Raw genomic sequence first — 25151 nt, 5'->3', positions numbered from 1 at the left:
ATCTCAGTGCTGTTAAGGCATATCGTAACTGTAGCGGGAATTGACTCATTAAATAATTTGCCATTTTATGATTGTATTTAAAAAGGCGATACCCCCTGGAAAATTTGGAATTTGAAATTGTCATTCTGTCTAACCACGCGCTGTGTCTCACAATATGGTCTTGGATATTAAACCTATAAAGAGCCGAGATTGAGTGTGTCGGAATATGATAATACGAATAAACTGTCTGGAATTTTTGGATCCAATGGGGGTCTGTTAATACTGCTTCAAGACAGCTTCTTGCCAAACTCCTTGAGGGCGAGTGTGCCAGGGTTGCCCAATATCGTAGTAAGAGTACATGTGTTCGGGCCAAAACCAGAGGTAAGCCAGTTTCGGCTCTCAAATGTGCTGCAGGTGTGCCGGGGGGCAGATGTAAAAGGCGTCTAAGGAAGTTATTTTGGATAACTTCTAGTGAGGAAAGTGTATAACTTGACCATCCCCAAACTGCCACCCCATAAATGATCTGTGGTAAGATCTTGCTTTGATAGATTTTTAGGGCGGGAGCCACCAAATATCCCCCTGCCGTCCTGTAAAATTTGAGTAGTGTCCCTATCGCACTAGCTGCCGTTAATTTGATAGCGGAGATGTGACTTTTCCAAGCTAAAGTGTCTTGGAAGTGAATTCCCAGATACTTGAAAGAGCGACATTGCTCTATCGGCTGGGATCCAATGGACCATTTGTGTTTTTGAAAATTTTTACCGAAAACCATTATCTTTGTTTTCCTGTAGTTGATTTGAAGGCCCTCATTTTTACAAAAGGAGTTTAGATTTACCAATAGCCTTCTTAGACCAATAGGAGTGAGAGAAAGGAGGGTCATGTCATCTGCGTAAAGTAACGTGGAAATCTTCTTATTTCCAGCAGATGGAGGAAAAAATTTTGGGCCTTGCAGTTCGGGTATTATATCATTCAAATATAGGTTAAATAAAATGGGCGCCAATAGGCAACCTTGTTTGACTCCTTTTTTGACTTTTATCGGGTCAGTCAAGTAGTTACCTACTCTAATTTTAAGAGTGTTGTTAGAATACATTTACTTAATTAGGTAAAGAAGACGTTTGTCGATGTTAGTTCGAGCCAACTTGGACCATAGACGGTCTCTGTCAATTGAGTCAAACGCCGCAGCTAAATCTACAAAAGCGGCGTAAAGATGTTTAGTAGGACCCATCACAGACTGTCTAGCCAGAACGTAAAGAGTAGCGCAGTGGTCTATGGTCGATTGACCTTTCCAAAATCCTACTTGTTCTGGAAAAATAATAGAGTTTTCTGCTTCCCATTCTTCCAGTTTTAGGAGAAGGTACTTGCTATATAGCTTTGCCCCTATATCTAACAGACTGATGGGCCGGTAGTTATTTGGATCGTCTTTCTTCCCTTTTTTATAAATGGGGATAACTATACTTTGTTTCCAGCCTTCTGGCATTATACCTGTATTATTGATCTTGGTAAAAAGTTTAGCCAGAATAGGGACCCACCAGTCAGGGAGATCTAAAAAGAGTTCAGGTGGGAGCATATCTTCTCCCGGGGCCTTTCCCTTTTTTAGTGAGGAAATGAGAGTTCTGACATTTGATGATGTTACCGGAGGCCAGTAAGGATAATTGACCTCGGTGTCTATTGAGCGTAAGATGTTAGATTCACCCGTAACGGTGTATAGTTTTGAAAAATGTTCCTGCCACACTGAGGGAGAGATTTGGCTAGATGCGAATTGGGTGTAGGACTCGGACCCGGAAGCGATCATAGACCAGAACAGACGGTCGTTGCCCTCCAACCAAGCTTGGTGGAGTCGCTGCTATTGGGTTCTCGCATGTAACGCCTTTTTTTGTCTGATTAGTGTTTTATATGAAGAGCGCATCTTGATAAGTTGGTTATGTCTGAGGGTGTTTGGGGCCCTTATCGTGTTACGTGAAAATTTGATAAGTTGGTGTTTAGCTACTTTGCATTCGTTGTCAAACCGAGTCTCCCTCCTAGAGCACGCAGTATTGAAAGAAGCTTTTTTAGTTAGTGTAGGTTTGAGCAAAGCTGTTATCTGTTGATAGGCCTTAATAGGGTCTATTTTCGAGTCAATTACTGCTTGCCTAACTTCAGTTAAACTGGTGTTCTCGAGTAATTGTAGAGTAGAAAGTTGTAAATTTGGAGACCAGCGTACTCTGCGGTCCGCTACCTGAAGGTCTACCAAGGACGGTAAAGCCGGGAGGTTCAGCGAATGACTCAATTTTAAAATCGTTAACGATGGAAAATGGTCGCTCTCGATTCTATCTAATACCAGAAAACTGTGGACCCTTGAGATTACTGAGTTTGAGACCAGCGTGAAATCTATCACGCTGGCTCCATGATTAGAGAAATATGTAATGGGGCCATTGGTTTGATCTAAGTATGACCCATGTAGGCAAAATAACTGGTGTGCGAAGATTAACTCCATCAGCCTCAAACCTTGATTGTTTAGTATCTGATCTTGGGAGATCCTGGCCCCTAAAAGGAAAGGGCTGGTTGGACCGTGATTTGTAGAAGGGCCATCCGGACAGCCAGAACCTAACCGAGCATTGAAATCCCCACAGAGGATCACTTTAGAAGTGGGATATTGATGTTCCAATAGGGTTAGAAACTCTGATAATTGGTCCCAGATATTGTTAGGTGTTAGAGTCCTAGCCACATGTGGAGGAAAGTAAACGTTTATAATAATGAAAGCACCCAAAAGGGGGCTAGTAAATCTCAGGCCTTGGATAAAGTGATCACATGGAGGTGCTAAGGTCTGAATATCTACCGGAAAATCATCTGAAATAAACATACATAAACCACCGCTACCTCTGCCATACATATTTTGTTTAACCGCAGGAATAGAAAAAGTCCGATAACCCGGTAGAAGGATTGGTGTATCATTTGTTATCCAGGTTTCTTGGAGGCAGATGAGGACAGTAATCATATACCACCATCAGAACTTGTTACAGCCTTTATTTTGTAGCATCCCTGTGAGATGCGGGTATTATTCCATTTGTAGATGAAAATACTTGCTGAGTGTTCAAAGCATTTCACATGCATACTTCAGTAATAATATCAGATGACGCATACCCACGGCTGAGAGAGTTATGTGGCTTGTCATAGGATGGCAGGTTTGGATTTCAGTAAATTTTAGACACTGGAATAACCCCTCTCTCTTTTTTTCCTCAGACATATGTCTTCACTGATAAAGACGATGATGAGCTGCAGGAAAAACTGGGTAATCCAGCTTTTACCATTGCACAGTATCTGCTAACTGACTTCTGTAAACTATGTGCTAGGAATCCTTGGTTAACAGTATCCTTACATGGTTGACATTGGGAAAGGGTTACTGCTGAGTGGTAAAGCACATGCTTTGTATGCAACAGGTTCAGTCCCTGGCACCTTCCAAGTAAGCCTGAAAATGTGGCGTGCTGCTGCCAGTTAGTGTACAGAACTAGGATGGGCTAATGGTCTGACTCAGGATAAGGCAGCTTCCTATTTTCCTGATGGAGTGCTCTTTCTGATTTGCCAAAGTGAGTGATTTGGCCTGTATGTATTTTTTTTTATTTTTTCTGGGTTTTCCGATTTCTGTGAATAAGGCTATCACTGTGGGTTTGTCTCAAAGCAGTGTCTGCCCTCAGTGGAGGCTGGTGGCTCCGATGTCTGTGGGGCAGTGAATCTGCTCTGGGTTTCAGTCCAAACTTTCAAGGAGTTGTCCAAGGTGCTGAAAGACTAAAACCTGGAGTGGATTCACTGCCCCACTGACTTCGGAACTACCAGCCTCCACAGCCAGGCTTTGACAAAGGAGTTTTAACAGCCCAGGATATTCAGGTGATGTGTCTCAGTGGGAGCTTACTATTTGAAGGGTTTGGGGAGCATACCTCCTTCCCCAGCCAAGGATAATGAGTGTGTCTCTCTGAAATGGAACAAAGGAGGCAGACTGACATCTGAGAGCTGCCATGGGCAAGTGGTAACAACATGGTTGGGGAGGCCACAGTCCATTCTCAGCAATCTTCCAGGAGTCACGCAGCAGTGGCCAATACTCTGAGTGGCATCCCAGGGGCTGCTTCAAGAGGGTACAAAGCAGGGCTGGGAAGGGGTGTGACTGGGTATGGGGCATGGTATGGTAGGTCCAAGGGCCAGACAGGGGCTTGGAGGGCCTAATCTGGCATCTGGGGCTGAGGTTCCCTATCCCTAGGGAGCCTCAGTTTCAGATCCCTGTCCAGCCACAAAGCTCACTGGGAAACCTTAGGGGAGTCACCCTCAGCCTGACCTATCTAACAGGGTTGCTGGGGAGATAAAATGGTGTGTGTGTGTGTGAGAGAGAGAGAGAGAGTTGTGTAAGCCATCTTGAGCTCATTGAAGGAAAGGTAGCAATAAATGTAATAAATACATGCTTTTTTAAAATAAAGAAACAGAGTGAGAACTAAGATTTTGGGTTCTGTAAGCTAACAGCATCAGAGGATGCAGGGGTTCCTCTCTCTGAAGATCTGATATGAGTCAATGGAGTGTTTAAACAGTGACCCCATCTATGCTCAGCTAACATTACCAAACACTAACATTACCAAATGCCATAAGCCTCCAGTGATCTCCTTCCAAATGAAACCGAACCTGGGTCAGTGTTGTGCCCCTGAAATTTCTTAAGGCTCATGGAGAGAATCCAACTGTCTTTTGCCCAAGGGTGAAATCCGCTGCTGTGCACAGAATTAAAATCACAAGTTTCTAGCCATTAAACTGAAGACAGAGCATGATGAAACTATGTGAGTAATGCCTGGTGAAATGCAAGCAGGATGGGTAGGGGTAAGGCACCTTACTAAAATTTTAGGTGATGAATAAGAGGGCTTCTGTTGCCTGCATAGCACCTTTCTTTACCTACTAACAAGCAGGTTAAATTAAATAACAAACAATGCACATTTACTTAATTAGAAGGCAAGCAGCTTCAGACAGACTGGCCTAGCTCTGTGTTTTCCAGACATTAAAGGGTTTCATGATAACGATGATAATTTGACTGATATAAACAAATAGGTATAAATGAGTCTACTCTGAGTATGACTTAATTGGATATAACACATAAGGTTTGATTCTATCCTAAATGTTATTATTGCAATATAAACAATATCCACTTTCAATACATTTATCTGGCTGAAAATCTTTCTATTTGCCATGAATTAATTTGGGCATAAGTCCAGTGGTCCAGATCTTATGTTACATTCAGAAATGGAGGAAATGGAAGGTTTTCCAAAACTAGTTTCTAAACACAGCTTGGCTGCAGAAAGATTTACCCACTGAAAGTAAATCCCACTGAAGTCAGTAGGCCTTACTTAAGGTGCCTATGTGCCCTGCTTTACAGTCTTCTGTTTGAAGGGCTGTTTTGGTCCAATGTTGCTTTAAAGATAAAGAAGCCGAAAAAGGGAGAGCAGGGGGCATTGGAGGTGCCCATCAACAATTAGGACCTGGAGAGCAGATTGTACAGACACACAGGTATTTTGGACATAGTCTCCTCCACTTTGATGAGATGTACTGTATTTCTATTTAAGTTATAGTCATTATTTCTAAAGTTGCATCTCTACATATCGGTTAGCCTATACAGTTTTTATACAAATTGGTGGCCTCATTTGTTGTGTTTTTTTTCCTTGATGTACTTCCTCTTTTCTGGTGATGCAAAAGTAGGCTTACTTCTGAGAAGTATAGACTTGTTTGGACTTGCTCTGGGATCACCAGTTCCAGTCCAAATCTGCTGGCAAGGGTGCTGAAGGTAAAATAAATCTATTTTTGGATCTTCATATATCAAACAATTAGTAATTTCATTTATCACAACTTATGTGGTTCTCCAGAAACACTGAATTAATGGGCAAAAAACCTCCAGCAACCCCCAAAATGACAGAAATGTGCATGTATACCATGCCAACAAATTATTTGGTAAAATACAAATCCAGCCCCTGAATCTGCCTTGCTGGAGGAGGACTAGATGAGGTGGAGGTATCCCTCTGGTTAATATGGTTAAAGAGAGAAGGAAAGCAAAAGGAAGAGGAGATAGAAACACGGTCAGAACCCTAAATGCAACAATACAGTGACTAGTACATAGGGACAAAGAGAACTATTACAATAGTTACTGTATAGAAATAGAAGAGGACAACAAAAAGGGAAGAACAAGAGCCCTATTCCAAAAGATTAGAGAAATGAAAGGGAAATTTAAACCAAGAGTAGGGATTTTGAATAATCAACAGGGGAACACATTGACTGATCGAGATGAAATAAAAGGAAAATGGAAGCAATACTCTGAAGAAATCTATAAAAGAGAAGCCAGAATGACAGATTCATTCATGGAGGAACCGTATGAGGAAGAACCAGAAATTTTAGAATGTGAGGGGAAAGCTGCTCTTAAAATACTTGGAAGAACAAATCACCAGGAACAGATGGCATACCAATAAAGTTGCTACAAGCTACTGAGACTGAATCTGTCCAAATTTTGATAAAAATTTGTCAAGAAATATGGAAAACTAAACAATCGCCCACAGACTGGAAGCATTCAATATACATCCCAATTCCAAAGAAGAGAGGATCCCAGGGAATGCAGTAATTATCAAACTATTGCCTTAACATCCCATGCAAGTAAAGTCATGCTCAAGATTCTACAACAAAGGAGCGAGAAATGCCAGACGTCCAAGCTGGATTTAGAAAGGGAAGAGGCGCCAGAGATCATATCACAAACATATGTTGGATAATGGAACGGACCAAGGAATTTCAGAAGAAAATCATTTTGTATTTTATAGATTATAGGAAAGCCTTTGACTGTGTAGATCATGAAAAACTATGGAATGCTTCAAAAGAAATGGGGGTACCACAACATCTGATTGTCCTGATGCGCAACCTATACTCTGGACAAGAGGCTACTGTAAGGACAGAATATGGAGAAACAGATTGGTTCCCCATCGGAAAGGGTGTGAGACAGAGGTGTATTTTATCACTCTATTTGTTTATTTTATATGCAGACCATATCATATGAATAGTGGGATTGGACCAAGATGGTGTGAAAATTGGAGGGAGAAATATCAATAATTTAAGATATGCAGATGATACCATACTATTAGCAGAAAACAGTAATGAACTGAAACAAAAGCTGATGAAAGTTAAAGAGGAAAGCGCAAAAGCAGGACTACAGCTGAAAGTCAAGAAGACTAAAGTAATGACAACAGAAGATTTATGTAACTTTATAGTTGACAATGAGGACACTGAACTTGTCAAGGTTTATCAATACCTTGGAGCAGTCAACCAAAATGGAGACAATAGTCAAGAAATCAGAAGAAGGCTAGGACTGGGGAGGGCAGCTTTGAGAGAACTAGAAAAGGTCCTCAAATGCAAAGATGTATCACTGAACACTAAAGTCAGGATCATTCAGATCATGGGACTCCCGATCTCTATGTATGGATGTGAAAGTTGGACAGTAAAAAAAGTGGATAAGAGAAAAATCAACTCATTTGAAATGTGGTGTTGGAGGAGAGCTTTGCGCATACCATGGACTGTGAAAAAGACAAATATTGGGGTGTTAGAACAAATTAAACCAGAAGTGTCACTAGAGGCTAAAATGATGAAACTGAGGTTATCATACTTTGGACACATAATGAGAAGACATGATTCACTAGAAAAGAAAAGAGTGCTGGGAACAGCAGAAGGGAGTAGAAAAAGAGGAAGGCCAAACAAGAGATGGATTAATTCCATAAAGGAGGCCACATACCTGAACTTACAACGTCTGAACAGGATGGTTCATGACAGATGCTATTGGAGGTCGCTGATTCATAGGGTCGCCATGAGGCAAAATCGACCTGAAGGCACATAACAACAACAACAATTGTCTTTATGCATTCTTCCCTGATATTGTCTCTTACTTCACTCCATAGTTCTACTGGTTCTCTGTCAGCTAAGTTTAAAGCCTCAAATGTGTTCCTTATTTGATCTTTATATTCTTCTGGGATGTTATTTAAATTGTATTTTGGCATTATGATTGCTTTGTTGTTCTTCTGTAACTTTACTCTGATTTTCAATACAACCAGTTCATGATCTGTACCGCAGTCTGCTCCTGGTCTTGTTTTTGCAGAAAGTATGGAACTTCTCCATCTTCTGCTACCAATTATATAATCAATTTGATTCCTATACAGTAGGGCCCCGCTTTTCGGTGGCCCGCTTTTCGGCGTTCTGCTAATATTGCAGCTTTCAATTAGAGTAAGGCCTCACTCATATGGCGCTTGTTCCTCTTTTACTGCGTTTTCCAGGCATTGGGCACCATTCTATTGAATGAGTTCCTCTTTTAGGCGGGTTTTGCTTTTAGGCAGGGGTCTGGAACATAACCCGCCATATGCGTGAGACCTTACTGTATTAACCATTTGGTGATGTCCACGTGTACAGTCGTCTGTTCGGTTGATCAAAAAATGTGTTTGCAAGAAATAAATTATTGGCTTCACAGAATCCAATAAATCTTTCTCCTGCTTCATTTCTGTCTCCTAAGCCCCATTTCCCCACAATTCCTAGTTCTTCTCTGTTCCCTACTTTTACATTCCAGTCCCCCATGATTATCAGCACATCTTCTTCTGGTGTGTGCTCAATTTCTTCCTGTACTTCTGTGTAAAATCTCTCCAATTCCTCTTCTCCTGCGTTTGCTGTTGGAGCATAGACTTGGATGATGGTTATGTTAATAGGTTTCCCATTAAATCTCATTGATATCACTCACTCAGACCTTGCGTTGTAGCTCCTAATTGCTTTTGCTACATCACTTCTCACTATTAAAGCCACCCTGTTTCTTCTTAATTTCTCATTTCCTGCATAAAATATTTTGTAGTTCCCTGATTGAAAATGTCCCATTCCTGTCCATTTTCATTCACTCACGCCAAGTATTGTAATGTTGATATGTTCCATTTCTTGCTTGACAATTTCTAACTTTCCCTGGTTCATGCTTCTCACATTCCATGTTCCTATTGTGTAAGTCATAAAACTCCGGACTTTCCTTTTGCATCTGTGTGCATCAGCCTCTGGGCTTCTTTTCGGCTTTGACCCAGCGGTGTCATTAGTCACAGCGCTACTCGTACTTGTCCTTTGTTCTTCCCCAGTAGCTCAGTGAGTGCCTTCTGACCTGGGGGTCTCATCTTCCAGCACTATCTCGTGTTGCATTTTGGATACTCTGTTCATAGAGTTTTTGTGGTAAGAGGTATTCAGAAGTGGTTTACCATTGTCTTCCTCTGAGTTTGGATGCATCTTAGTCTGGTATCTCAGCTTTGACCATTCCGCCTTGGGTGCCCCTGATCTAGACTCCTGATGGCATTACTCTCAGCTTCTCTCTGAAACCCCCTCACCACATTAAGGTGTGCTAGCAGTAGCCAATGGAAACCACTGAAATGTGGCATTTCGGGGGAGGGGCAGGACTGGGACTACATGGGATCTTCTGGATCCTGAGGAGGCCCTGCTGCCATTATGCAGCAGCAGCAAGCTTGATCTAGGCCTTTTTGCTTCACCAGCCTGAGACCTGACATAGTGAAGAGGCATTTTTCTGCCTCACCCACCTTCCTCCCTGGCTGGCATGATTGGTGGGTCTGTGGATGTGGCAGGGTTGGATTGTTCTGTTAGTCTATGTGCTGTTAACTAGCTGTAGTGCTGATGTCGAGTTTTAATATACACATATTTTAAATGGTCAGATCATCATCTTGGAAGCACAACTTCTATTATTATTTTTGCATCATAAATACATGGCTCTTCCTCTTCTGTTGCAGTCATTATCCTTCCAGACAGGGCTTCTGTTAAGGATGAAGTAATTTGTTTTCTCAGCACTCAGAACTTCCATATCTTGTTGCTGAGAAAATGAGATCCTTCCCCTGACTAGTGCTATCATTGCTAATGTGATTACTGTGCACACAGTAATTGGCAAGTGTCATTAGTACCCCCCTGAGTAGTGCCTGGGAGGAGAATAATGACCAGCAACAAACTCCCCTACCAATGCCATTAATTGACTTTCCTGGGTGAGCACTCCCCCGTCTTGTTTTGCTATTAGCAATTTTATTGGGTATTTAACAATATTTTTTATCCAAATGAATGCAACTTTGCACTCTGGGTAAACACAGGATGACAATTCTGAACTATTGGCTCTACTCTCTGTGCTTTCTAGCTTGAGAAAGAAATAAAGTCCCCTCGCTACAGCTTCATCTCAGGCATGCTCATCCAGTGCCTGTGAGCTGCTTTGTACAGCTACTTTTTAAGCTCCCAGTTAGAGGTACAATTGGCAGTACTTCTGACAAAACTATTATGGAAAGCAGGTGCTAGGGGCAGGCAAAACTGTGAGTTTTAGGTTTTTCTCAGTTTCTCGTTTTCCCAATTTTAAGTTCAGTGCAGTTTTGTCTAATATACATATTTTTGCAAAGCAATTTCTCTCATACATTTTGTATGTTATTTTCATAGAATTATGCATGTTTATGCACACTTTACCCTAGTATATGCATTTTTGCTGACATTACTTGCCTGGAGAATTGCATTGCAAAATTTGGAGAAGTGCAAATTTCAAAGGATGGCTGTGTTTCAGATAGCTTATTGTTTTGGAAAGGGCAAATTAGGTAGGTTTGCATTTCAATGGGAACTCAATCAAATTTCTCCCCCATCCCCCAGTTACCCAAACATATTATGGGTCTGAGATTTGGAGCAAGGATAATATATAGCGGCTTCAGTGGAAGTACTCCAAATAGGTTTTTAAAGAAAATCTTGTGTTATCCCAGTGTGGTATAGTGGTTAAGGTGTTGGACTACAACCTGGGAGACCAGGGTTCGAACCCCACACAGGCATGAAGCTCACCGGGTGACCTTGGGCCAGTCACTGCCTCTCAGCCTCAGAGGAAGGCAACGGCAAACCCCCTTTGAATACCACTTACCATGAAAACCCTATTCATAGGGTCACCATGAGTCGGAATTGACTTGAAGGCAGTCCTATTCCATTTTCATCCCCAGCAACCCTGCAGAGAAGAGGAACAGGCCTATACACTAGGGCCCTGCTTTTCAGTGGCCCACTTTTCGGCATTCTGCTAATACAGTGGTTTTCAATTAAGAGTAATTAAAGGCCCCACTCATACGGCACTTGTTCCGCTTTTCTGGCGTTTTTCTCGCCTTGGGCGCCATTTTATTGATGGAGTTCTGCTTTTCAGCGGGTTTCGCTTTTCAGCAGGGGTCTGGAATGTAACCTGCCATATGAGTGGGGCCTCATTGTATCCTCTATTGAACCAACAGTTGATTAAAAGAATGATTCAGTGTTGGTGCAGAGTCATTAAATAAACTGGCAGAGTCAAGACTTCTAAAGAAATGTTGGCATCAACACATGAGATCAGGGGATTGTGCACAGATCTGTCAGGAGGGAATGTGGCAATACTGAATACTTATAGAGTGGAGTAGGGAATCTGTGGCCCTCCAGTGTTGCTGGACTATAAGTCCCATAAGCCCTGACCATTGGTGGCTGTGGCCAATGAGTTGGAGTTTAACAATATCTGGAGGGCCACAGGTTACCCAGCCCTGCTGTATTTATTCATTTATTATTGCAACAATTTATATACACGGTGTAACACCATAATTTCAGGCGTTCAGATTAGCAAAAGGGGCCAAAAGGAGCCCTTTTGGTAGTTCCACCACCCTTGGAAACTTGGGGGTGGTGGCCCGGGAGAGGGCATTCTCTGTGGCAGCCCCTAAGCTGTGGAACTCCCTCCCCACTGAGGTGTGTCTGACAACTTTATTGTACAACTTTCAGTGAATGCTGAAGACACACCTCTTTACCATGGCCTTTGACACCCGAGATGTATATTTTTAGAAGCCACCCTGTTTTCTGTGACGTTGTTTAGGTTGTTTGTAACTGTTTTAATTATAAGTTTTTAAATTGTGGTAGCCCACCCTGGGACCTCTGGGTGAAGGGTGGGTAATAAATTCTAATTCTAACAACAAGAACAACAATCTTCCCAGGGTTCAAATTCAGTTAATTGGTCCCCATCCAGTTTACCGCTGCACCAAGACAACAGTCCAGATCATGCACAGCTTTTCTTGACTCAGATGTTATGGAAAAACAGAACTTTGTGTCATCATCATGCTTAGAGGACCCAGGCTCCTACATAGACATTAAAGAGCAATTGCTGTGTGTGACGCCCTTCCCTGGCTCTCCCTGTCAGGTTCCTACCTGCTCGTGGTTACTGCCTGTCACTAGGCACCACCAGGGACTCCACCAGTCCGGACTGTCCTTTTTTATGGTTTCTCTCCCCGCTCTAGCACAGATCTCAACAGATCCCCCCGCTAGGCAGCACCACCAGTCACGTCCTATAACCAGTATTCCCAGAGACTCTGCCTGAGTCTCTCTATCAGGTTACCTCTGTGACTGAGTGCTTAAGCTGTCCCCAATCCCTTTGATCTTTATATATAAAGCATACGATCCTGGTTTGCTCTGAATACTTGTGGTGTTATATTCTTCCCTTCACCGCTGCCACCAATTGTTACAGTTTCCCTTCAGCCTTGGTAAGCACCTTGCCCTCCCTTCTGGTCTGTATAACCCCAGCCAAGGATCAGGCCTTCGGTAAACCAAATATAGTTTTTATTAAATAACAGAGATAACAAGATTACTTTATAAAGGCACATAAGCATATGGTTTCATCTATTTCTGGTACTTGTCTTAGTATTAATCCGAACTCCACACTCTCCTCACATCCACCAACTCTCCACACAATCTCCTCTCAAAAACCCACCAAAACAACCCACTCACGTCCACCCAGATTTAACTGTCATCCTTCCATTTATACTCTCAGCCATTCTAAACACTCAGCCAATCATCCAGCATTCTACTGCCCATTTACTCCCCCCTCCTCTTTCATTCCACTTACCATGTATCTCCTATACAAACAGCACTTACCATATATACATTAATACAGGAACATCACATTTCCCCCCCCTTAAAATAACGGCAGAGTATTATTCCTGTTCCAGGATTCATACGCCGCGTTAACAAATAAAACAAGACTCTCTGGGGAAAATGTCTTTCTTTGTTCCTCCGTCTGGTCACCTCACTGCAGTCCCAGCCACCTGCCTTGACAGTCCATCGGCCAATACATTGTCCTTGCCTTTGATGAACTGGATAAGTTGCACCCATACGTGTGGGGACGAAGATTCACGGTAACAACGGATCATCGGGCCTTGTTATGGTTACAGACTATGAAGAACCATAATACTATGCTGCAGAGGTGGTCCTGGGCCCTACAAGACTATCAAGTGGATTTCCAGTTCATCAAAGGCAAGGACAATGTATTGGCCGATGGACTGTCAAGGCAGGTGGCTGGGACTGCAGTGACGTGACCAGACGGAGGAACAAAGAAAGACATTTTCCCCAGAGAGTCTTGTTTTATTTGTTAACGCGGCGTATGAATCCTGGAACAGGAATAATACTCTGCCATTATTTTAAGGGGGGGGGAAATGTGATGTTCCTGTATTAATGTATATATGGTAAGTGCTGTTTGTATAGGAGATACATGGTAAGTGGAATGAAAGTGGAGGGGGGAGTAAATGGGCAGTAGAATGCTGGATGATTGGCTGAGTGTTTAGAATGGCTGAGAGTATAAATGGAAGGATGACAGTTAAATCTCTGGGTGGACGCATCTGGGCTCTGTTTTTACTGCCCTTGCCTGAGCAGGATTACTAATGGGGTTGGCAACCTCACATTGAAAACGTAGGTGCCCCGGTCTACCACATTTATAGCATAATTTCTCCTCTGTTTTAGGGTACACAGATCCACTCTGGGGTGTCCTGTGCCCTTCAGATTTTACTGGAGGACTCACTCGCTGTGGTACCACATCCTTTCTGCCACCATTATATGGTCTGGGTTTAAACTCTCTTGATGCTTTCCCCACCCAGCCAGTTCTATTGGAGGCAAAGTGATCTGCCATCTCTGCGGCCTCCTGCACCGATGTAGGGGAACGGTCTTTGACAAGGAGCCTTATTTCTGGTGGTAACTGATGGAATAATTGATCCAGTATCATGAGGCTTTTCACCTCTTCCACTGACTGAGCTTTGGCACTACTCATCCACTTTCCAAATATATCCATCAACTTTGCTCCCAGTTCAACAAAAGACCTCCCTGCTTGGATCTGACAGTTTCGGAATAATTTTCTAAAGTAGTCAGGTCCCAGTCTGAATCTTTTGTATACTGCCTCTTTAAACTCAGCATAAGTGACGGGCTTGTCTGAGGGGAAATATTGGTATACCTCAGCCAATTCCCCTTTGATCAGGTTTGATAAATATTGCATATATTTATCCTCTGGTAGCCCCCACAATTGAGCTGCCTTTTCAAAAGTACTGAGGTAAATTTGTGGATCCTGTCCAGGCTCAAACACTGCAAAGTCTTTTGGTGTAACCTTTATCTTTGTTTCATTTCTGTCCTTTCTTGTTTCATCAGAATGAAACTTCTCTCTTTCAAATTTTAACTTTTCTACCTGTAATTCAGCATCCACTCTCATTCTCTCAAATTCCAACTCCCTCTGCTTTTCTTTCTCATCCACCTCACTCCTCAATCTCTCAATTTCCAACTCCCGCTGCTTTTCCTTCTCTGCACCTTCCATCCTCAACTTCTCAGTTTCTAACTCTCGCTGTTTATCTTTTTCCTCAGCCTCCCTCCTCAATCTCTCAGTTTCCATCCTCAACTTCTCAGTTTCTAACTCTCGCTGTTTATCTTTTTCCTCAGCCTCCCATCTTAACTTCTCTCTCAAATACTCTATATAAGCGGGATTGCTTAAGTATCCTTCTGGGGTCTCTTCCCTGACAGGTTGTTTGTGCTGGACAGTTGTAAATCCTATTAGTGCCACCCTCAATTCATCTACCCCTTTACCCTCGTGAGGTAAATTGAATGTTATGCACTTCTCCACCAGCTCCTCTCTTTTCATCTTTATGTATTCAGCCATTTTGTTGGAGTTCACACACTCTTTGCCACACACTCTTTGCCAGTCACTCTCACAAGTAATCTTTTTTTTGTTATTTCTGTTTGCTACACCACTGTTAGGGATTCTCTAGTATTCGTACCACCGCTACAGCCAACACCTGTGACGTATTCTCCTTTGTTCGTATCCCACCGCTACTGCCACCACATGTGATGCCCTTCCCTGGCTCTCCCTGTCAGGTTCCTACCTGCTCATGGTTACTGCCTGTCACTAGGCACCACCAGGGACTCCACCAGTCCGGACTGTCCTTTTTTATGGTTTCTCTCCCCGCTCTAGCACAGATCTCAACAGATCCCCCCGCTAGGCAGCACCACCAGTCACGTCCTATAACCAGTATTCCCAGAGACTCTGCCTGAGTCTCTCTATCAGGTTACCTCTGTGACTGAGTGCTTAAGCTGTCCCCAATCCCTTTGATCTTTATATATAAAGCATACGATCCTGGTTTGCTCTGAATACTTGTGGTGTTATATTCTTCCCTTCACCGCTGCCACCAATTGTTACAGTTTCCCTTCAGCCTTGGTAAGCACCTTGCCCTCCCTTCTGGTCTGTATAACCCCAGCCAAGGATCAGGCCTTCGGTAAACCAAATATAGTTTTTATTAAATAACAGAGATAACAAGATTACTTTATAAAGGCACATAAGCATATGGTTTCATCTATTTCTGGTACTTGTCTTAGTATTAATCCGAACTCCACACTCTCCTCACATCCACCAACTCTCCACACAATCTCCTCTCAAAAACCCACCAAAACAACCCACTCACGTCCACCCAGATTTAACTGTCATCCTTCCATTTATACTCTCAGCCATTCTAAACACTCAGCCAATCATCCAGCATTCTACTGCCCATTTACTCCCCCCTCCTCTTTCATTCCACTTACCATGTATCTCCTATACAAACAGCACTTACCATATATACATTAATACAGGAACATCACATTTCCCCCCCCTTAAAATAACGGCAGAGTATTATTCCTGTTCCAGGATTCATACGCCGCGTTAACAAATAAAACAAGACTCTCTGGGGAAAATGTCTTTCTTTGTTCCTCCGTCTGGTCACCTCACTGCAGTCCCAGCCACCTGCCTTGACAGTCCATCGGCCAATACATTGTCCTTGCCTTTGATGAACTGGATAAGTTGCACCCATACGTGTGGGGACGAAGATTCACGGTAACAACGGATCATCGGGCCTTGTTATGGTTACAGACTATGAAGAACCATAATACTATGCTGCAGAGGTGGTCCTGGGCCCTACAAGACTATCAAGTGGATTTCCAGTTCATCAAAGGCAAGGACAATGTATGTAGCAGTTATTTATTATGTTTATATCCCACCTTTTCCTCAAAGGAGCTCAAGGTTGCATATAATTGTGGTCCCCCCCCTCTGAATTTTATCCTCACAACAACCCTGTGAAGTAGGTGAGGCTGAGAGACAGCAACTGGTCACTCAGTGAGGACATCTTGATTTTTTTTCACTCATGCTTGCAATATTATACTTTGCCATTAAAGAAAAAGGTAACCATTCATTCATTTATTTGTAATTTCAAAATAGACTCATTGCAGCAGGTTGCAGAGAAGCAGATGATAGTTCAGTGGGAACCGAGCGGACACATCAATACAGATTAGGCATAGAATTGTCATGGCTGGACTCTAATGGGTCCCCTACACCTTTTCAGAGCTGCAGAGAAGAGAAACCTCTATCAAGTGTAGCTTTTCCTGTCACAGTGCTGCACCGACAGGAGAAACTGCACCTGGTGGAATTCTGCCCTCCATGCAACTCTTAAAGTTTTATAGGTGCTCTCTTAGGGCCTGGAGCTGGCAATCCTAGTTGAGCAGTTGATAGGCACTTGGTTGTTGGATTAGGAATATGGTGCACTTGTGAAGTCAGGAAGCACCTGTAAGTAAATATAATGGGAGGGTTTTTTCTTTCCTTCTCCTGACTAAGGTTTAAAAATAAACAAACCATCTAGAGACATGTGTACCTAATGTACACATTCCTATTCTTTTGTGTACCTAATAGCCAATGTGCCTGCAGAAATTAGGGTTTATTATAATCCATGCACTGTTTTTCTTCTTCCAGAAATCAGTGTACTTTTGGTTTGCCACTAGAGGTTCTGGCCACAAAGATGGCTCCTTGGGCAAGGTGAGATTGACCTTGGGTAGAGAGCAGATGTTGTTTCACAACCAAAAGATCTTGTATGGATATCTCCAAGGGCTGATTTCACATTTTCCTGCAATGGCAGGGATGGGAAACCTGAGAACCCCAGATTTTGTTGGATATCAACTACCATCAACCCCAACCAGCATGACTAGCAGTCAGGGATGATTGGAGCTGTACTCCATCAACATCTAGAGGGCCACAAGTTCCCCATCCCTTTGCAATGCTGTGATTGCTGCCCCAAATCATTTCAATATGGCTTGGGCACTTTCAGTTGTGAGATCAATTTGTCAAGTGATGATTTTGAATCATTTTTTCATTTTTTATTTGTTTATGAAACATGATGCCAGGGCCACATCCAAACACAAACACATACATTAAAACAATAAAAACACAATAGAACAAATGAAAAACCAAACTGAAAGCAAAGCAAATCATACAACAGCTAGGCATTCCTCAGTTAAAGCTTCAGCCAGTGCCTAAAAGCTTTCAGTGGTGGCACCAGACACACCTCTGAGGGAAGGGAATTCAATAGCCGGGGTGCTACCACAGAGAAGGCAAGTGCCAGTTCTGCCATGCATCATTATCTTGTGGGCCAGTTCAAATGGTACTGAACCCATGTGGACGCTGACCATTATTTATTTATTTATTTAACAAAATTGATATACTGCTTGATTGTAGAAAACCTCTAAGTGGTTTGCAAAATAAATTAAAATTATTAATAAAACAGTTAAAAGCATGTAATTAAAACATCTTAAAATCAATTAAAACAGTCATACTCACCACAGCTTGGAGTCCACTTTTAACATTCACAAGCATGTTTAAAGGCCTGCTTGAGCAGGCAGTTTATACCAGTGATTGTCCTGACATTGGTCATTACCTGGTTCTCAGATGGCTTTTTAACCACTGGTGTATTACAACACGAATGACATGTTTCGGGCAGTTGGCAAGGTGTTACAACCTTCCAGTATTGAAAAAGCAAAAAGGAAACTGATTCAAAGCAGGGACAGAATTTTTCAGTGTCAAATGAGTATGAATGGTCAGCCAAGATGATGGCAACCTTTGTTAGCAAACTATATGTTTAGGGAAGCTGTTATTTGATGTAGAACAGGGATGAGGAACCTGTGGGTCTCTAGTTGTTGTTGGACTCCAGCTTCCACCAGCCCCAGCCAGCCTGGACAATGGTCAAGGCTGATGGGATCTGTAGTGCAACAGCATCAAGAGGGCCATGGGTTTCCTACCTATCCCTGATGTAGAGTGATATTAATGCATATAGGCCGATCTCAGTATCTTTTGAAAGTTTTCTTTTGATTATTATTGGATGGTATTCAACAAAGTGCTTCTGTTAGCAGAAAGACCTTTGGCTGTGCAGTGGAACTTCCCCTCCCTGTATGCCCTCTAAATCTGTTCTGAGTTTTCTTTCAATTGTCAGGAGCAGATTTGGGGCCCAGGCATGTGTGCACATCGGGAGAGGAGAAGGAGGGAAAATTCTGTGGCACAAGTGGAAATCCTTGCGCTAATGGAAGCACTCCACTGGTTACCACCACCACAAATAATAACAACAACAACAATAACAACAACAACAACAATAATAATAATAATAAATATTCAGTCTCAAAGTACAACAATTATATAGCATAAAATAAAGAAAAATAAAGAAAAATAGATTTGATGAAAGTAGGGAGCAAAACAAGAAAAAGTTATTTTTACAGTAACCAAAACAAAACATATGGTGGAACATTAGTGTTAATTTTTTTCATTCCAGTAATGAATAAACAATGCCCAATGTTCTACAAACTTATTATCTAACTGGCATCTTTCCCAAACCCTTATATAATGTGTCAGTTTAGTCCTTTTGGCTATTTACCAAATCCTTTCCTCACAGCCGTTAAGCTTGGAAGCTGTTGCCCTTTTCCAGTTAGCTGCCAAATTAATCCTAATTGCAAATAAAACATTAAAAATAAATTTGAGATTGCATGCATCAACCTTTCCGTGCATATCACAGAAAAAGAATAGTCTGTGGATCAAGTGGTAATTGGTAATCCATAATATCTTTAATAAACTAAATTATTGCTTGCCTGCCAATATATTTATAATTTGGGGCAATGCCACCAAGAATGAATAAAGTCAGCTGGTGCGGAATCACATCTCTAGCAATCTAAAACAACAACAATAGAAAGTAGCTTAAAAGGGTTCTGCTTGCACTCATACACAATTTTATATACATTTTCTTTCACATCCACGCAGAGTAATTTTGAGGGTATTGGCCCAAATCCATTTCTGTGCATTTTATATGATTAGGTTCAAATCGTTCCCCTATTTTCTTCAGTACCACTGAATTTTATTTTGATTCAAATCTAACAATGTTGTGTGTGTTATGTGCCTTCAAGTCAATTAAGACTTATGGTGACCCTATGAATCAGTGACCTCCAATAGTATCTGTTGTAAACCACCCTGTTCGGATTTTGAAAGTTCGGGTCTGTGGCTTCCTTTACGGAATCAATCCATCTCTTGTTTGGTCTTCCTCTTTTTCTACTCCCTGCTGTTTTCTCCAGCATTATTGTCTTTTCTAGTGAATCATGTCTTCTCATTATGTGTCCAAAGTATGATAACCTCAGTTTCATCATTTTAGTTTCTAATGATAGTTCTGGTTTAATTTGCTGTAACACCCAATTATTTGTCTTTTTTGCAGTCCGTGGTATTCGCAAAACTCTTCTCCAACACATTTCAAATGAGTTGATTTTTCTCTTATCCGCTTTTTTCACTGTCCAACTTTCACATCCATACATAGAGATCGGGAATACCATGGTCTGAATGATCCTGATTTTGGTGTTCAGTGACACATCTTTGCATTTGAGGATCTTTTCTAGTTCTTTCATAGCTGCCCTTCCCAGTCTTAGCCTTCTTCTGATTTCTTGACTATTGTCTCCATTTTGGTTAATGACTGCTCCAAGGTATTGATAATCCTTGACAAGTTCAATGTCCTCATTGTCAACTTTAAAGTTACATAAATCTTCTGTTGTCATTACTTTAGTCTTTTTGATGTTCAGCTGTAGTCCTGCTTTAACTTTAACTTTCATCAGCATTCATTTCAGATCATTACTGGTTTCTGCTAGTAGTATGGTATCATCAGCATATCTTAAACTATTGATATTTCTTCCTTCAATTTTTACACTTCCTTCATCTTGGTCCAATCCCACTTTCCGTATAATATGTTCTGCATATAGATTAAACAAATAGGGTGATACAATACACTTCTGTTTCACACCCTTTCTGATTGGGAACCAATCGGTTTCTCCATATTCTGTCATTACAGTAGCCTCTTGTCGAGAGTATAGGTTGTGCATCAGGACAATCAGATGCTGTGGCCCCCCATTTCTTTGAAAGCATTCCATAGTTTTTCATGATCTACACAATCGAAGGCTTTGCTATAATCTATAAAATCTATATATAATCTATATAATCTATAAAAGGATGATTTTCTTCTGAAATTCCTTGGTCCATTCCATTATCCACCGTATGCTTGTGATATGATCTCTGGTGCCTCTTCCTTTTCTAAATCCAGCTTGGACATCTGGCATTTCTCGCTCCATATATGTTAAGAGCCTTTGTTGTAGAATCTTGCACATTATTTTACTTGCATGGGATATTAAGGCAATAGTTTGATAATTACAGCATCCCTGGGATCCCCTTTCTTTGGAATTGGGGTGTATATTGAGCTCTTCCAGTCTGTGGGCCATTGTTTTCCTACATATCCTACCTTAGAGCAAAATAACAGACTCTCTCATCGCCTTATGCCTGATGTTTACACCACAGGGCGATGTCAGACAGTCAGCACCCTCTGGTGTTGCCCTTTGCGATGGCTCACTGGCATGCATGCTAAACAACAAGTCCTCCTGGAAGTCTTCTGCCACCACCACCTGGTGACCAATCCAGGAAAAACAGCAGATAACAATGACTGCTTCTTTTCCCACATATTTCTTCCTACAAACTGGTTTAAATGGTTTTGCCTTCCAAAATGCTGTGTTTAACAAATATCTTATTTGAAAATCCTGGGGTGGGGGAAACCCAAATATTTTACACTATATATTCTTATAAGGATTTCTTTCAATCATAATGTATTTCCATTATATATAATATATTCGCCTCATAATTAAAGTATAACACAATTTTGCATTTCCTAGTAGTTCTAAATCAGCTGATATCTTATTAAATACTGAACAGAAGCTAATGGTAAGATATTTGGCTCAGTTTAGGTTTGTTTATAAATCTTCCATTTTTTCCATAAGGGATGGAGTGACTCCCCTTCAGGAAAGGTTGCAGCATTTGGGGCTTTTTAGTTTAGAGAAAAGGCAAGTCAGAGGCGACATGATAGAAGTGTATAAAATTATGCATGGCATAGAAAAAGTGGATAGAGAAAAGTTGTTCTCCCTCTCTCATAACATTACAACTCATGGACATTCAATGAAGGTGAATGTTGGAAGATTCAGGACAGACAAAAGAAAGTACTTCTTCATGCAGTGCATAGTTAAACTGTGGAATTCACTCCCACAAGAGGCAGTGATTGCCAAGAGCTTGGATGAATTTTAAAAGAAAATTCAACAAATTCATGGAGGATAAGGCAATCAATGGCTACTAGCCATGATGGCTGTGTTCTGCCTCCATAGTCAGAGGCAGTATGCTTCTGAGAACCAATTGCTAGAAGCTGTGGGAGGGGAGAGTGCTCAGGCACTCAGGTCCTGCTTGCGGGCTTCCCATGGGCATGTGGTTGGTCACTGTGAGAACAGGATGCTGAATTAGATGGGCCACTTGCCTGATCCTGCAGGCTCTTCTTATGTTCTTATCGCTAATACGAAAGAATTGCCCATTTTTTTTTAAGATTGACTCTGTCTTATGGCACCATATAACAAATAGTTCAGGGGAAGGGAAATTTTATATCCTAGTGTCCCAATTCTGTGTTTTTATCAGTACCAAACATTATTTTGCAGCTGCTAAGTGTGATGAAGGTAACAAAGGAAAAGATTTGATACGGCTAATTGCCTGCTCCTTTCTGTATGGTCCAAAGATGCATGCCAGTTTCAGTTGCATTTTCTTCCTCTAGCCAGAATGAACTTAGTAATATATTGTTAGTAGGTCTTCAGTTTACAATTATCAGTATAGATAGGAAAGACCATAAATAATGGTTTGTGATTTGGCAGAAATACTATCTTTACTGCACAGATTGTTCCAAACCATTAAAATCTTTAAATTAGCCTGTAACAGAAACTTGTTCTGAATTTCCTTAATAACATTTACATAATTATCCTCAAACAACCTATTCAAAGAAGCAGAAGCATATGTTGTAGGTATTTGTAGCCGTAAGTTGTCCAGGAAATTCCTGTAAGTAGGGATATTTCACCTTTCATCTGTCTTTCCAAAGTTAATACCAGCATTTTAAAAAATTGATTTCACAACAAGCTGCTTCACTGAAAGAAGTAACAGATGTTCTTGTAAAAAAATTTTGGTTCCTCCTAGTGATTTTACTACACCACGAGACCAGAGACTTATTTTATATCTGTTTTAATCTTTTTAGCTAGTAGCTGTTTTAATTGTTTTAAATATTTTTAATTACTTTTTTAAATGGTCATCAATAATTTTATGTTTTTGTAAACGGCTTAGAGCTCTTTACATTCAAGTGATATATAAATTTTGTAAATAAATAACATATATCTGATCCTTAAATATAATTCCTCTAACAATAGCATTGAAGTAATAATAGCCTTGGCTATAGCCAACATTGACACTGAGGCTGTTGCAAAGAGCAGAGGATCCCAATCTAGTTCTCCTTTGGTTAAGATGTATTTCTGAGAGGGACATATTACAGATCTTACATTAAATTTTATTATAAATTGCCAACGCATAACTAAAATGTTTTAATCCTAGATTGAATTTCACAAGGATCATCAGCAAAAATGACCACTCCAAGTAATCAATCACCTTTTCTACATCCAAACAGAGACACAACCCTCCACAAGCATACACATATTTGGTCCAGATTAATGTAATTCACACTCATAGTAGATCAGTTGAAATCAATGGACTTAAGTTAACTAACTGAAATCTGCTCATTTCAAGGATTCTGCTCTAAATATGGCTTAGTTGGTTTCAACCCAATGTAACTACCTATTAATTTATTTACAATCCCTCTGTGTTCAGTAAGCATTGCCACCACACCCAAGAAGACTCATGACACAGATATGGAATAATGTTATATTTATTAAAATATAACACATAAGTCAAATTCAATTCAAATCCAATTCAGTCAATTGATTAAGTTTCCAAATACTTCGGGCAGGTGAGGCTCACCTAACTGTGAGGGAATTGACCCCCAAGTCCTGAAGACAAGTCAGTCACCTCGGACTGTAACTCCCCAGTCAAGGATGTGGGAAGATTATCCCTCCTTGCAATTGGAGTCAGGTATGTGGTTCCAGCCTCCGCATCCTGGTCTCGCCGTACAGGCGTTCACCATTATGCGCAAGCTGGTTCCACAAAGGACACTCCCCAGATCCACACCAGACGTTAAGCCCTGATGGTTCCCTAGCGAGTGCCCTTTACCAGAATGCCTCAGCCGCCTCAATTTTAAGCCCAATTACCTCACCTGCCCGAATTCCATGCCAGCCATAGCAGGATCACTACAACCCATCCCGGCAGGCCAATTGAATCAAACCAAGCAGTATGGAGTAGGCAAAACCAAAGAGATCCTGAAATCAGGATCTCCAAAAAAAAATTCCTACTCAGCCCCAATTTGGTGACTAGCAAAGCCCATACTGACAAGGGAGGGAGTGCCGCAAGGCAAAAAAGGCAAGTTCTAAGGGAGGAGCGGTCTTATATACTCCTGCTCTATCCTTCACCTGATTGGTGGAAGGATAACACCTGATTCATTCGAAACCTTCAAGAACCTTCATGAGTCTTCTCCAAAATGAGGGTGGCGCAAACACGCCCCCGCACAAGGCGGGAACGCCATAGTCAATCTCATAGACAAAATTGTTGTCCAGATCTATTTATTTGTTTGAAAAATGTGTGACAAGATAAGGTTTTGTTAAACTGTTACCCTCCTCTGGAGCTTTTTATATAAAAATATTTAAATCCATGTTTCTTCATTTAACAAAACTAATGACCAAAACTGATATCTTGCCAATGTTACAGGTTGATCAAAAGAATTCTAAAACGGAACAAACTGTTGTCATTTCCCCCCAGGGTTGCAATCCTAAACACATTTACTAGGGAATATGCTTCATTGAATACTTGATTAATTTTTGATGTCACCCCCCCAAAAAACCCAAACAAACTAGCAAAACAATCATAAAAGGTTTTAAAATACCCTCCAGGAAGTCCATCCACTGCAGTCCAGAGGATTTATTTCTATCAGCTTTTCTCACTTTCTTCCTAGTAAATAATACTTACAGTTATCTGATCTGCTTTTCTTGTACGTTTAGAAAACTAATATTTTACTTATAATATATATTTTGTCTAGATTGCTATAGGTGCAGTCCTAACCATGCCTACTCAGAAGTAAGTTTTATTCAATGGGGCACACTCCCAGGTAAGTAGGGTTAGGATTCCAGCCTATAAAACTCTTCAGATATTTTAGACACACAGACTCTCAATTTATATGAGAAGGAATATTTTTTCCATTTTCTTTGCTGCTTTGTTTGCTAATATTTTCATCAGCATTTCTCAGATTTATTTTAGCCCTCTCCCTATGATTTGAAAACCTGGATCAGAGTTCCATAGTACAGAAGAGCCTATGCTTGTACAACAAGCTCTCCTATATAACTACTCCCTCCATACTGGGCAGCAGGGGAGGAGGGAAAGGGACAAGAAGGCAGGGATATAGTAACCATTGGGCATAGCCCCACTTTCCCCCTTCTTGTGATCACAATGGTATGGAGGAGACTCTCCCCAAAGCACTTTTGTTTTAATACATTCAAAGTTTTTCCCATGGTATGCTTTTGATATTCCAGAT

General features: G+C 41.3%; 1 protein-coding gene across 1 annotated transcript in view; it reads left to right on the top strand.

The window, feature by feature from the left end:
- Positions 1–25151, top strand: part of MFNG (MFNG O-fucosylpeptide 3-beta-N-acetylglucosaminyltransferase) — a 51440-nt gene that overhangs the window by 9080 nt on the left and 17209 nt on the right. Inside the window, exon 2 of the mRNA XM_061582714.1 lies at positions 3196–3244. Within this exon, the coding sequence (XP_061438698.1) occupies positions 3196–3244 (49 nt within the window). The remainder of the gene's footprint in view (positions 1–3195; positions 3245–25151) is intronic.

Source organism: Rhineura floridana, chromosome 8 (assembly GCF_030035675.1).
Source record: "Rhineura floridana isolate rRhiFlo1 chromosome 8, rRhiFlo1.hap2, whole genome shotgun sequence".
NCBI lineage: Eukaryota > Metazoa > Chordata > Lepidosauria > Squamata > Rhineuridae > Rhineura > Rhineura floridana.
This window is presented reverse-complemented; position numbering and strand designations above follow the sequence as displayed.